General features: G+C 40.9%; 1 protein-coding gene across 1 annotated transcript in view; it reads left to right on the forward strand.

Annotated features, from left to right (window-relative positions):
- LOC130254886 (rap1 GTPase-GDP dissociation stimulator 1-like) overlaps positions 1-15,177 on the forward strand; it is a 29,411-nt gene that overhangs the window by 13,353 nt on the left and 881 nt on the right. Inside the window, 8 exon segments of the mRNA XM_056494965.1 lie at positions 1,520-1,648; positions 2,230-2,355; positions 3,066-3,209; positions 6,779-6,913; positions 8,811-8,936; positions 11,843-11,982; positions 12,768-12,894; positions 13,920-14,048. Of these exon segments, the coding sequence (XP_056350940.1) occupies positions 1,520-1,648; positions 2,230-2,355; positions 3,066-3,209; positions 6,779-6,913; positions 8,811-8,936; positions 11,843-11,982; positions 12,768-12,894; positions 13,920-14,048 (1,056 nt within the window).

Here is a 15,177-nt window from a genome sequence, read left to right on the forward strand (position 1 = left end):
CTGGCTCTAAGGCACTGTTTTAAAAGGCATTGCAGTCTGCAACTCATCATAACTTCATGAGACCTGAGCACATCATGATATTCAGTTAGCTATGCCATTCACTGAGCTCACACACACCTGGCTGAATGCACCCCAAGCACTGCCTGAACTCTGGGTTTTCCCCCTGCATTTTTTACTTCAAGGTGGCACATCCCTGTCAGAACTGCTTTGAAATTACAGTAGGAGCAGAGCCTCACACATATCTTAACCAATTTTGCAGATTTGCCTTGGGTCCAAATCTTGAATGGCTTGGACTTCTTCCAAAGTAATAAGAACATTTATAAAGAAAAGCACTTGTTTAAAAAGTGTGTTAGAAAAAAAAACACAGATATTTAAAAAAAAGCAAACAACTGAGATATTTATCTATGCAAGGAATAGTCTTCTCTGAGAACTACTGCTTACATGCAGGAATTTTTTGTGCTCCAAACTGGCTGGATACCAGTTTGCTTGCTGGCCTCACAAGTTAAACAATTTGCATTTACTTGCCCAAAACAGTTTAAGACTTTTTTTATCTTTAACTCCCAGACAAATATTTATTGTACACTGAAAGTAACATTGAAATGTTCACCCAGTATCTCATATCCATTACCCTCTGCCTTCAAGCTGTCTTCTCTAATCCTACTAGTGTGGATCTGCACAGCTTTACTTAGAAAGTTGTGGGTTTGCCTCCCCCACTGTTCTTATGAAATCCAAGCATGATAGGCACCTGGAATAGATTCCACTAAGCTCCCTGTGAGTTACATGCATTCAGCAGGGAATGACACAATAGTTCAGAAAAGCTTTTCCCTGCAATTACATTCCTGGCTCATGCAAGTCCTGCACACAGCACTGCTGCAGCACACAGCCATCCTGCACATCTGCCTCCCTGAGCACAGGCCCAGCCAAGACAACTGTGACATGCTTTAATAAATCCTATTAGTGACACAGCAATAAATGCATCAAGGAGAAGAAAAATTACCTTCACCAATTCCCTGTCTGAATTCCAGTTGTTTATGCTCCAGCAGCACCAGTCCCTTCCTGGTGCCTGCCATGCACTCTGCCACCCAGCAGCAGCCCAGCTCTCAGCAAGACACTGTGCAAAAGCTGTGCCATCCTGCTGTTAAGCAAACATCACTGTCCAACTCTGTATCTTACAGTTCTTGGCACCCACAAAAACATTTCAGACATTAACCTTTCATTCATTACAAAACAAACTACAAAAACAAATAAAAGAGTTAGGGTTTTCCTCAGCAAGCACATGTGGATGGAGGCAGTGGCTTAACACCTTAAGTCAAAGTTGAACCAGGTTTAGCAAAAATCTGTTCCAAACTTGCATTTCCTCCACACACATATTAGCCTGGAGCCACCACACAAAAGCTTTACAGACTCTAACAGGGTGAGAAAGAACCAGGCTGCCTTGCTGCTCAGCATCTCAGTGGGACCCTTCCCACTGATTTAATCACTGATTTAGCACCTTTGACACCCATGCTTTGCTGCCCAGGTGCCCTTCAGGAGGAGCTGGTGAGGGTTGGAGTGATCCCATCACTGGTCCGAATTCTGACTGACCATGCAGAGAGTGAACCACTTGTCCAGGTTGCTCTGCTGGCCTTGTACAACTTGGCAGACCTTGGTAAGTAAGGTCTTTCTTTAAAGTCTTTTAAAGTTTTTCCATCTTAGAGCAAAGTATCATCTCCACAGTGTCACTGCCTTCCCATGCCCACGGGTTTGTGGGCTTTGTTTGTGCTCTCCTTTGGTTTTGGGGTGGGGTAGGGGTGGTGCTTGGGCTTTGTTATTAAAACACTACTGATACCTAATCAGGAACTGGCCACAGTATCTGGATTGGAGTACCAGCAATTACTAATACTATATTCAAGCAATTAAATTTTAACAGCCAGTTTTTGACCCCAAATGAAGAGATGGAACAACTTCATATGACAAATTGACTGTTTCAACTACTTCAGATTTGGTACATTAAAAGCTTGTTTATTAAAATTTCATTTCTATTTAATAATTAAGTTTCTATACCTTACTGAAACAGCTTCCATTTTCATTTACACAATTTTCAAGGCAAAAGCATCTCCACTAATTTAAAATATATTTGTCCTACACCACACAAGTTGTGAGTGGTAATGGAAGAAAAAGACCAAGTACAGAATTACTACCACTTATTTTTTTATACAAAAAAAAATCAAAATTTTGACTTTATCACAGATTCAGCCAAGGAAGCTCTAAGCACGACAAAAGTTGCTGAACAGCTGGTGAAACAACTGAGGAGAGCAGAGAGCCATGAGAGGTTAGAAATTGTGTTTGAGGTCCTGCAAGCACTTGCAGAAAATGGTAAGGCTGCTTTGGGTCTGGGTGGAACAAGGGGAGACTGGTGTTGTACTGGTTTAAACTCTGGGCTCCAAGTTTGCCATGGGATCCTGCTAACAGAACCAGCAACCCTGTCAAGAGAAATAAGCCCCAAAAACATGAAGATCCTGGCTCAAACAAGACTTGAGCAGGTGAGACAACAAGGGAAGGAGGGACAGAGCATCACTGCATTTCAGCAGATCCAAAAGACAGCAGGTTCAAACTTGCTCTCATGGTGGGAAAGAGGAAAGCAGCAGCACAGATCATTTGTTTAGTCTCATAAATCAGAACAAGCAGGTACCAGTCAATCCCTGTTTGGGCCATCTACTTAAGAGTTGGACTTGCTGCTCCTTGTGGATCCCTTCCAGCTCAGAAAATTCTGTGAATCTGTGAAGATTCACTCTAAGCAGCAGTGCAACAAGCACTGGCACTGCTCCACTAAAAATACCTAGATATCTGACACAGATTTTAAAGACATGAGAGCTCATGACTGGCAGCACAAGAAAGGCCACAGACCAATGCAGAAACCTTTGCTCATCCAGAAAGCTGGAGCTTTTGTGCTCAAAACCAAAACCAAAACAGTGACTGCACCTGAAAAATGACTGGCCAAAGTTCAAGGATTTATCTTTCTAGTTTGAAATGCTTCCACAAAAAGCCAAGAAGCTTTTAATGTGCTTTTGCTGTGATCTCTTCAGATGCTCTGAAGGTGCAGTTGGTGGATGCAGGTGTGCCAGAGGTGCTGTCTGAGATCCTGCTGAGGCTCCATGGCAGTTCCCAAGCTGAAGATACATGCATTGTGAAAGCTGCATCAGATCTCATTGTCTCTCTGCTCCTTGGAGGTAAAAAGGGGAATATTACAGGCCAGGTTCACAAAAAATCAACACCCAGAAGTCTCTTTAGCAGAGGAGTTACCATCCCTATTGGTTTATTTTACTTAACAGGGACCCATCCACAACCTCTTTTATCATCCTTGCAGGAATTCTTCTCAGGCATGACACTTTTCACTTCTACAACCTACAGCCCAGTGCTTGTGCCTAACAGCAACTTAGTTTATGTTATTGCTATGCTGTATTTTGGGGAACACAGATTAAAACATAAAATATCAAATGGCCTCTTACACTGAATCTCACTGCTCTCAACCCCAAAGCAATCCACAACATAAAGGTCTTAAATTATTAATCTTAGCAACAAACTAAGTCATCACCAACTGAACAGTTCAGTTTGGGGCTAATTATAATCAGATATGAGATATTCTCTATTTCTCTTAACACAAATAAGTACACACAGAAGGTTTTTGCTAAGGGCTGTGGCATCATCTCTTAGAACACAGATACTTGCACCACATCCAGACACTTGCTGGTACCCAGACAGGGGCAAGGCTTATTGCTAATTTTACAAAAGAAATGGTAAGGTTGGTTATTCTCTACCCTTAAAAGATGGAAAGCCTCTGTTTGTGAGTGCAGAGAAAACCAACACTGTCAGATTTCACTTCTCCCTGGTTCTGAAATATTTACTTTCTTTTCTGCAGACTAGACACTTGCATGTTTTTTAGTTAACAGATGCTAGTGATGCTAAAATAATTTGGGGGGGCATAACTGTGAAGAAAGGGGTGACCAGGTAGGCAAGCTTTTGCACTTGTCTTTTTCCTGAACCACACTTTATTAGAGGGAAGAGTCTGGAAGTACTTAATGGCAAATATATTTGTTAGAAATTAAAACCAAAACAAAACAAACAAAACAATTACCACAAAAACACACAGAAAAGCCCCCAAACAAACAAACAAAAAACCCCACAGAGTTACTCCTGTTTTAGATTTTAAATCCTTTCAGGAAGGGAGTGTTACTCAGACAATGGTGGGGGGAGGGAGGGAATCTCAAGATAAGGCATTTTATCTTTCAATTCCTATTATAGAAAGCAATGAGCTTTTATACTCTGCAGAGAGAGATTCTTATGAGCAGACTCCTGGAAAGCATGCTGTGCTCAATCAGTCAGCACCACACTGCCTGTCCTTTCTCACTGACAGCTGCTGTCCTGGCCCCAAACCCAATTAACACAATTGCTCAACTTTCTGCATTAACAGGCGCTTAATTATTAGAAGAGATTCCCTCACCTCTGTCTGAATGTTGGGTTTGGGGTTTTTTTTAAAGCAAGCTATCATCACACATCTCTTCACCTGAACCTCACAGTTTTTGTGGACTGCCTTTCCTGCCTGCCTCACGCCTTGTTCTCAATCAGCCATTGTGCACCATGGTCTGCAAAGGGCACAAAGTGCCCCCGGTGCCTTTAGCTGGCAATTCCCATTTACTCGCTGAATGCCTGCCTTTGTCACTCACTCTTCTCCCCTCATCCTCCCCACAACAGCTTCAGATGTTTCATGTGGAAGAAGTGAATAATCCCTCTCATGCCTCAGTGTGTGCCACTGATGTATGCACAGCTTTTAATCTGAGAGAAAAAAAAAAAATCCTGTGGAAATCTGTTCTCAGCATCAAATGACTTCTAGGCAGTGAAAAGATGACAGACAGCTTTTGCAGCTATGAAAAGTGGCTGTTCCCATCAGACTTTAACTATGAGCCATTAAATTGAATGTTCTGATGCTATCCAAGCAAAAACTCCATAGGAGAGAAAAGCAATTTGGAGCTCTGTGACAATCAAAGCAAGGCAACCACTAATGGGCTCTGCCTATTTGCACTTTACCACATGAGGAAAAAAAAAAAAATGTTCTCACATTCTTCAGTTTGAGAGGTGGGGGAGGAGAGAAATTAAGTTCAATTAAGGTTAGTCTATACGAAGATCAAAATGTTTTCCCAGTAGAATTTTATAAGACCAAAAGAGATGACCTATTTCTATGGAATCTGTTCCTAAAGAGGTCTGGGCAATTTTCCTCATATACTCTGATCTCCAAAGATTAGGACTAGGCAAGAGAACACTTGAAGAATGACAAGCAAAACCATCAACTTTAGAGAATATATGGATAAAATGGTATCGAAAGATTTCTCTGTGAGTTGAATTCCAACTATTTCACAGACTGACAGTTCCCTCATGAAAACATCCAATTACATTTTACAAGCATTTGAAAAATTCTTATCTAACATATGTAAGAATAGAGGGCAAAAACAGGCTACTGAGGGAAATGCTAAGATATGAAAAGAATAATAGGCACTCATTCAAAAGACAAGAGGAGTGTCTATGACTTTGAGGTGTAAATAACATGCAAACCAGCAGAGGTGCTAAAATCACTAAGGCCCTTTTTACATGCTATACATACAAAAACTAGAAGTCTGTGTGCTTCAGTCTGTAAACTCAGTTTTTTAGAACCTTGAAAAGTACTAATGGCACTTTGGGCCAGATCATGTATTTGCATGAGGTGTGATAGTTCCAGGGATAACTCCTTTTTCCAGGTGAATGTGTCTTCCTATTTAGAGTTCACACTGTTTTGCCATTTTTAAAACAGCTTTCACAAGGTAAGATCACAGCAGCGATGATATAATTCTCTTGAGGTATAATAAATTGCATAAAGCAAAATACAGGAAATTATTTTCCAAATGGCATCTTCAATAACTTCCTTCAGAAAGGATGCCATCTGTAGCATAGAGAATTTCCTTTTGCTCCTTAGAAGAACTTTCTAATTTCCTAACAAGGTGGGTTAAGCAGCTTCTGAAAACAAAGCTGCCACCTGTACAGAGCAAGTTCTCAAAGACAGGAGGAGAAATCCAGACATGCACTGACAAAATACTGCAGAGCATTGCTGGGCAAAGTGGTAGTTTTTGGAATACACAAATCTGCTCTTTCACTGGGATTTAATAAACCAGATACCTCCAGGTCAACTCATGTTTTCTGAGCTTTGTGTGAGTGCAATACCAATAGACTTCTCTAGTCAGAAAGTGGGTTTCTCAAAAGAGGTAAGAAAAACCTAGCTCTGATTCTTTCAGGGAGTAGTTAATGACAATTTATTTCATAGGAAACAAAGAATAACAGCAGTACAGAACTAGTAATCAGATTTACCATTGGTGGGTAAGACCCCTGGTTTCACAATAGTGTCTTAAATCAGTAGAACAGCAAAATTAAAGGAGTGTTAAGGCTATCCTGGTGAGAAATGAAAAAACCACTGGTATTTTACTACATGTATAGTGGAAAATGCAGCAGCACTGAGGGGTTTTGAATGGTTTTGAATTTGACAGTGATTGTCCCTTGAAAGCTCTCTTGAGCTAAGCTCCACTGGAGTCTGTCTCAGCATCAGCTTACAGGCAGCTGATGCTCACCTCTCTGAAGAGCTGCAGGTTGCAAAAAACAATGCAAAAGCTATTGTCTTGATCTTGGCAAGGCATGAAATTAGTCAAGGCACAGACTCCCTGGATTCTGAATTTGCATCATTCTTCTCCATCGCTGTGTTTCTTACCTCTCTCTTCAGATGGCAACTGCCTGCGGATGTTCCAGCTGGGAGTCATCCACCAGCTCCTGGATCTTCTGGAGAAGCACATCCAGAGCAGGGACACCTCTGTGCAGCAGGCTGCCCTCAGTGCTCTGCAGAACCTTGCTGTCCCAGGTACCCAGCCTGAACACATCTGTACAGATGGGTCCCTCTGCAGCTCTGACCGAGTCTCCAACACCTGCCCCTTGTGTTTTGGGGCACAATTGACCTTTTACTCCTCCCCTGCAGGAACACAGAGTTGAATAATTCATCAGGACTTCCTCATCTACCTAAAGAGTTTAAATATCATAAAGTGTAATCTCATTACTCATTACTGAAATAGTTTCATACTAATAGCAGCTCAAGACAAAAAAAATCAGAACAGCTTAAATTACAGATTTATGGGGTGGAGACACCTGGTAGGGATGTCAAATGTCAGATGTTTGTCTCCTATAAAGCTAATATTCATTCATATTACACAGAACCAGTAAATCTTAATATTCTTTGAAGCTGAATTTTAAAAAGCTCAACCAATTATAAAATATCAATATAGAGCATTTTGATTACCTGTTCTGTTCAAGCCTATTACAAACCATTTTAGATGTTTCCAAGTGTGTGGACACCTAAAATGCTATTCCTACAATGTACTTTTCCTCATCAATTCATAAAAGTATCTATAATTTATCTGTAATATTTGTTAGATATTCTCTAACAGAAATACAACACTTCTAGAAACACAGACTCCATCACTTTCAACAATATAATCTGCTACCCAAAAAAAGAAAAAATAAAAGACATTGAGTGGAAATCCATAAACATGAATTAAATATGGGTCAACACTTGGAAATAGACACAGAAGAACTCTTCAAGTATTGATCTTAAAAGTGAACAGATGCTTATAAAAAATTGAAAAAGTCATTATGATCTAGTAAAAGGAGTCAGTGTGTGCCACTGAAAAACAAGGACATTAGGAACAAGTTACTTAATAGGGCATGCTTCTCAATTTGCCCAATAAAAGGATGAAGGAATATAACAGTTATCTCCTTCATTCCACTGTCCAATCTTCCTCAACTCCCCCAAAAATATATGCAGAAATTAGGAAAAAATTTGCTCTGGAGGAAGCAGCTTTTGGTAGCACAGTTAAGCAGTATTAAAACTCCTTCCAGACAAGCTTCTGATTATTACAAGGGATTTACTGCACCAACCACAGGAGCAAAGACACAAAAATAAGGAGAGAAAAGCACAGAAACAAAGGCATGAACAACAGGGGATCAGCAAGCTCAAATACAAAGAGAAAATCCATTTTCAAAATATATGGCTGAATAAATCACTTCTTCAGTTAAGATGAGCTAGCAGAACAGGCTTCCTCATGTGACTGGGCAAGTGGATGGATAATTTATTACAACTAAAAAAAGGCAGAGAAACAACAATGCTGTGTTTTATGTACTTGGTTCTGGGCAGGGATAAGATCAAAAGTAACCAAAACTAACCCAAGGGCAGTTCCTATGAAAGTTTTATCCCAAAACAGAAGTCTAAACAACCAGGTAGCCCTGCCTTACTTTCTGAGCTAACGAGCTGGACTTTCCACTAGAAGCCTGTCAGAGCACACAGCTCACAAGGGTTATGTGCTGCCTGTGTTTGCAGCTGCTGGCCGAGGCTCACACCGTGTCTGTCTGTGTTGCAGCTGTCAGCAAGGCGCAGCTGAGGCTCACACCGTGTCTGTCTGTCTGTGTTGCAGCTGTCAGCAAGGCACAGCTGAGGCTCACTCCGTGTCTGTCTGTCTGTGTTGCAGCTGTCAGCAAGGCGCAGCTGAGGCTCACACCGTGTCTGTCTGTCTGTGTTGCAGCTGTCAGCAAGGCGCAGCTGAGGCTCACACCGTGTCTCTTTGCTGTTGCAGCTGCTGGCTGAGGCTCACACCGTGTCTGTTTGTGTTGCAGCTGCTGGCCGAGGCTCACACCGTGTCTGTCTGTCTGTGTTGCAGCTGTCAGCAAGGCGCAGCTGAGGCTCACTCCGTGTCTCTTTGCTGTTGCAGCTGTCAGCAAGGCGCAGCTGCTGGAGGAAGGCATCGCAGGGCGGATCCAGGCGCTGCTCAGCTCCCAGAGCCCCCCCGTGCAGTTCAAGCTCCTCGGAACCCTGCGGATGCTGGCGGATGGTCAAGGTGGGCACCTGCCAGCCCTCACCGACATCAGCTGCGAGTTCCCTCCCCCTGCCCTGCAAAGCCACCAGCTGAGCGTCCTGCTAACCCAGTTCCCCTCCATCTGGAGAGCTTCCAGCAGAGATTATTGCCACAGGCTGCAGCTTTCCCCACTGCCCTGCCAGCCTCAGAGGTAGCTGAGAAACAAACCACATGGAACAGATCCCCAGCAGTTGGTGAGAACAGGCAAAGCCTAAAGAGATGATGTTTTTTACCAGATACAGCAGCAAGGCATGGCTGTGATGAAAAAGAGCCAGGTTTCAGTGTCAAATCACAGGACAGCAAATCAATAAAGAACTAGAGAACATAAAAGGAATAAAAGGAGCTAATGTGGAGCAAGGCAGGAGAAATTAATTTCTACCAGTTTTATCTTGCTTGTGTGGCTCAAATGTTGAATTTACTTTGCATGTTAGTGTATTGGATTATCTACTTGTACTTTATTCATTTTAACACAGAGGCAGGTTTGCAATCTTTCTGTGCACATCGTTGCATTTTGAGAAACATGTACAATATTGGAACTACATTAAGATAAACTTCTATATCTTAATTTATCCTTAGGCTTCCTTAGCTCTTACCAGACCATGGCTCAAAAACAAGCATCATGTGCTTTGGTACTGTCTTTCACATTGCCAGAGCACTAATCAGTAGTGATTCCTTGATATGCAGGAATAGCATTAGTTAAAACCAGAATAGTTATTACAATTTTGTGATGGGGAGTGGTAATTGGCATAGGACAATTACAGACATCACTTCATTAGTTATATGGAAGAGGATAAAACCTTACTCTGCTACATTGCATGCTGCACTCCATTGCACTACTGCAGACATCACTTATTATGAGAACTATTTGCATCTTTCATCAAATTAACATGCATGACAGACAATTTAAATCTAGTCCTTATATTAATTTGCACTACTTCCAGTCCAGTGAAAAGCTGCTTTCACTTACATGTCACCATGGTAGGAAATGAACATTACAAGATACATAGAAATGTAGCATCTTCTTGTTCTGAGGCTTTGAAGAAGTCATTGTAAGGTCATTTCTCCAAAGTTATATCTCAATTGTGGCAGGGCATTTAACATTTAAAATTGAGACATCATAGTAACATAGATTTAAATTATCAGACACTAAATTATCTTTATTTTATTTACTAGCCCTAATACAAATGTGAAATTTAGCACAAGGTACATCTTCTGAATCTGAAACAACATAATTATCAAAATGCAAAGTAGAACAAAATATGTAAGAGACTCAGAGTTTATCCATTCCCACCTTTGAACACACAATTCTTTTACTTTTAATTACCGTCTATTCTGTTTACCCATGAGCTAATGTTGCCCTTAATTAACTCAGCCTGAAACTCTTATGAACACACATCTACTAAGAAGTCCACACTAAATCAGTTAATTGCCTTATCTAGAATAAATTCATGCCTGACTATCAACAGGCATGCTGAGGCTTACAGACTAGAAGAGGCAGGTTTCTTCCTAACCACAGAAAACTGCAGGCAGATCTGTCAGATTCATTACTCTGAAGAGATGTTTAACTCCTGGTTCTTCCACCACTGGGCTTCAGAGGAGCAGAATAATTTGTGCACTTCAGTAGCCAAAGGACTTTCAGCACAACTGAAAGTTCAATCTTATAAAATTACAAATTTGAATAAATTGTAAGTTAAAAGGTCTTCCTGTTAAGAATAACTAAATGGCTTTTATCTCAAGGAGATCTGCTGCCTGTCAAACTGACTAAAGAACCTGCCTTTGCAACAAATCTCCCAAAATGGCTCCATCCTCCAGCCTCTTACTTCAGCTTTCTGTAATAAACTGGATTACAGTGATCTCTGCAGACCAACGAGGAACATCTGACTAGAAACAAGTCTTGTGTTACAGGAGATAACATGCAGGGAGCTGTGCAATGCCCAGTAACTCTTATCTCAAAACAAAGTATGCTAGGCTACAGGCTCCCAGATTCCTTCTGGGATTTTAACCTGTGGATTGCTCCTTAGAATACTGGACAAATTAACAAGCAAGTGTGTGTACTTCCCCACCCCCCTCCCCAAAACAGAGCATAGTCTGACTTACAGCTTTTGGAAAATATCCAGAGCAATCATGTGGTTTATTGACACTGACCTTCTGGTGCACGCTCCATCTGACTCTTCCAGTGTTTCACAAAAGAAATGCAATGCACAGAGAAAGGGACAGGTGAAGGAACAGGAGCAGGGTGATGCCTCTATCAAACCTTCCCTTCTGTTACAGATGTTAACTTTTCATAGGAAGTGGGACTCTAATTATGTTATCTATCTAGTGAGGTTTTTTCAAATGTCAACCACAGATACTACTATTTCTGGCAAGTCTTAAGATAGGGTTCCTGAAACACAGGGGAATGGAAATTATAAGGCTCTTCCACACTAAGGGGAATTTCTGGTAATGATTCTTAAGACAGATCATCCAATTACTGACATGCTGCCATGCTGTACTAAGAATTGGCTTCCCACACTACCAACAGTAATGAATGATCACCAAAACAGCACAAGCAGGCTCCCAAGAGCCCACAATTAAATTTGTGCAGGGCTCAAAGTGCAAGTGCCAAAAGCCAGGTGGGAAAGGGATGGCCCTCCTCAAGTAACACAACAGAAGATTTGTTTTCAAAGACAGAAAGCTGCTTATTTTAGGCCCAACTTTTGTCCTTCCCTTGGTAAAGTATCCTTTGGTAAATGCTTTCAAGATGATTTAAAAGTTCAGTGCTTCAATTAGAGTTCTTGAAGGTTGCTGAGCGCAGTCCATGGCCCCTGTTCCCCCTTCCTCCACACTCCTGAGACAGACAGGCTGAGGGGTCTGGTTTGAATGCCTCTGGGTGATGCTCTTTTCCTCAGCTGATGCAGCTGAAATCCTGGGCCAAGACCCCCAGCTGCTCAGCAGGCTGGTGCAGTGGTGCAGCGCGAGCGACCACAGCGGCATCTGCGGAGAGGCAAACCGGCTGCTGGCATCCATCCTGCACCACAACCGCTCCCAGGTACGAGCTCTGCTCCGACACTCACCCCACCCTGCTCAAGTAGCTGTAAAGCTTGTAGGCAGAGCTAGGGCTTCAACAGCACATCCAGATTAGCAGTGAAAACCTCTCTGGTCTGCCTCAATGCCAGCACAGGGGAACCTGTGCGCTCTGTAAGCACAGACACCTCACAGAAACGAGCACCTTGGTCACTTACTGTCACTTGTCAGCACTGACCCTGCTTGGGCAAGGTAAAGCTTTTCTATGGCCATAAATATGTTTCAAATTTCAAATTAAAATGGTAAAAGTAACTCAGAGCTGTCCTAAACATCCATCCTCTGGAAGCTCCAAAGAGCCCACTTATCCACGATGGATGAATCTTGCATGATCTTTATGTGCTGGCATTTTTGAACAGGCTTCTGATTTTTGTAAATTGTGCTATTACACACAGGCATCCCAGCCATGCTTTACCATGAGGCAGTAACTAAAAAAGTATATTCTTGCACAGGCTTTGATAAAGCAAAACTAATCCTTGCTACTTTGATGCCTTGAAATGAAAGAGTGGAATAAGGACTAATTGAAACAAGACAAAATACGTATTTATCTCAGATCTATGCATCTATAGTTAATTCTAATTACTGATAGTCCAGGTATATTAGACCAGCCCTAAGCAGACATGATCAGTGCCAAAAGCAATGCTATCTCTAGTCTTTGAATCCTGCCAGCTTGCACTGCAGCAGACAAATTCCCTCTTCATCCTACTGTATTCCTGCATCAGATTTCCATCTGTTTCACCTTTGCTTTCACAGGAAGTGGTCAAAGCCATCCAGGCAGCACAAGGAGTGAAGCATCTGGTTTCCATGACAACATGTGAACACACTGCCATGCAGAATGAGGCTCTGAACGCCTTGGCAATAGCATCTGCCATCGATTTAGGTATTTTCTTTCTAAAAGCATTTATCTGTGCAAGTTCCTCAATAATTAAAAAACATTGTCATGCTGTTAATTCTAGGTAATGTGTATGAAAAAGCACATTTCTTGTCTAGATTTAGCTCTTCAGCATGACATAAAGGTGGTCACCATTCAGATCATAAAATCAATAGGCTTTGGGAATGGCCTGAAGTTTATTTAACTTAGGATAGACCCAAATTATCATGCTGTGTGGACAGGCACTATTTGAATAGCATAATATGATGCTAAAAGCCTACACAAAAAAAGAGGGAAAGTGAAGTTGATGGAGATAAAAAAAGATGATAAAGGCAAATTAAAGAAATTATATACCCAAATGATCAATGACTATAAGTAGCAGAAATAATCTTCAGACAGACATGAGGAAAGAATAAAGCAGAAGCATAAGTAAAAAGGAATTGTAGAAACTGCAAACTAAGCAAGTGAGAAAACTGTAATGATTCAAACTACTTTGAGCTAACTTTCAGAGTTATGTACAAATTTTTTTCAGATTTTTCCTGTATAACTTGAAAATAGGTCTCAATTTATTACAATAGAGAGACATCACAGAAATCTTTGTACATCAAAAGGTAAATTGAAAAGAAAAACTTGAAATTTGTAATTTTCTATACCAACAAGATTGAAAGAGCTCATTTTACTGCTTGTCTACCATTAAAACTCTCTAACTCACATTTGGGCAACTAATTGGGAATCAACAATTCTAGCACTGAACATTGCAGGTTTTAATTTACTATGAGGTTAACTATATACAGTCAATAGTAGACTGGTCCTGTCTTCAAGAGTAAATTCTGTAAAGGAATTCTGTACAGGAAAGAGCACAGAAATTCTTCAGTGCAGAAGACAGATGCACAAGACATCCCTGCAGAGCCAGTTTGAAATTAAGCCAGTCCAGAGTTGTTTTTTGTTTTTTTTTTTTTAAGCAAGCATATTCACTCTATAGTTTCTTTTCAGATAACAGCTCAGGGTTACTTTTTGTTTGCTTATGCTTTCAGAAACCCTTGAAGAATCTTTTAAAGAATCACAGCTAGTTCAAAGCTTACACAAACTTCTACAAGATGATAATACAAGTCCTGAGGTGAAATACAATTCAATGGGCCTTTTGTGCAGACTTCTTAATTCAGGTAACTTCATTTTAAGTTGTCTATAGTGGAAGGATGAACATTTGTGATGAAGACAAGTGGTTTCTGTTACCAAAATATGCTGCCTGCAATGATCCAGTGAATGAGTAAAGGATATTAGAGGTTCATTCTGTAATGATCACGAAAAATCATACTCAAGTAGTTTCCTTCTCTATGAAAAGCTGAGTAAATCATCAGTTGAATTAAAAAAAAAAAAAAAAGGAAAGCTTTATTCCAAGTGAGTCAGTGGCATAACCAAGTCCCAAAATAGGAAAATTAGAGTCTTGGAGTAAAGGCATCTTTGTCCAAATTCACTATGCACAAATGCCTGGCAGCCCAGAGCATTTCTGTGTCCAAAGAAACAGTCTGTACCATGCTGTAAGGCAGGCATGCATTTGTTCTGCCTGTGCTGTGATCAAACCAGAAGCTGAGATAAAGCAGCCATTTTAGCTGCCTTCACACAGTGACTTTCAGTACAGTGTGTGAAGGGCACGATTTCAGTTTCACTCCATTGTCAGGGAAGACTTAAAATGCTTCAAGCAGGATGGGACTATGCTGGATGTGTAGCACTGCAGGAAAAGGAGCACCTTGAACCCCAGGAGTCCAAAGATCTCACAGCAGTTTCTCACATCTTAACACAAAAATTACATAAATTGAAAATAATGATTGTACTTAGGCAAGAATGGATCACAAGTTGAGCTGCCTTTCAAATCCTGGAACCACCCTTTACTGACAGTCAAGCTGGATTTTGCAATATATTCTATTTTATCCCCATAGACACACAGATACTGGAATAGGGATAAAGAACTCTTTCAGTGCTTTCAGTGCTACTGTGAAGTATTGACATAACAGATATGCTCTAAAAGACTTTTTTCCAGATATGTATATGCTTAATATTTTATAGGCTAACTGTAAGACTAAGAGTTGAGTCTAATATGGAACAGTAGCAAAAAGCATACAGGCAAAAAAGTGCTAGAAATTGTCCTGTATTAGAATTACAGAATTTGCTTTTTCTCTGTCAATCAGTTCTTAGAAGTCAACCAGGAGAAAAAAAACCCTAATCTGTCCAATACTTCCAATGGCTGAAAGGGTATCTATTGAGAAAAATGTTTTAATTGAAGCAGCTTATTAT

The sequence above is a fragment of the Oenanthe melanoleuca genome, chromosome 6 (assembly GCF_029582105.1).
Source record: "Oenanthe melanoleuca isolate GR-GAL-2019-014 chromosome 6, OMel1.0, whole genome shotgun sequence".
Classification (NCBI taxonomy): domain Eukaryota; kingdom Metazoa; phylum Chordata; class Aves; order Passeriformes; family Muscicapidae; genus Oenanthe; species Oenanthe melanoleuca.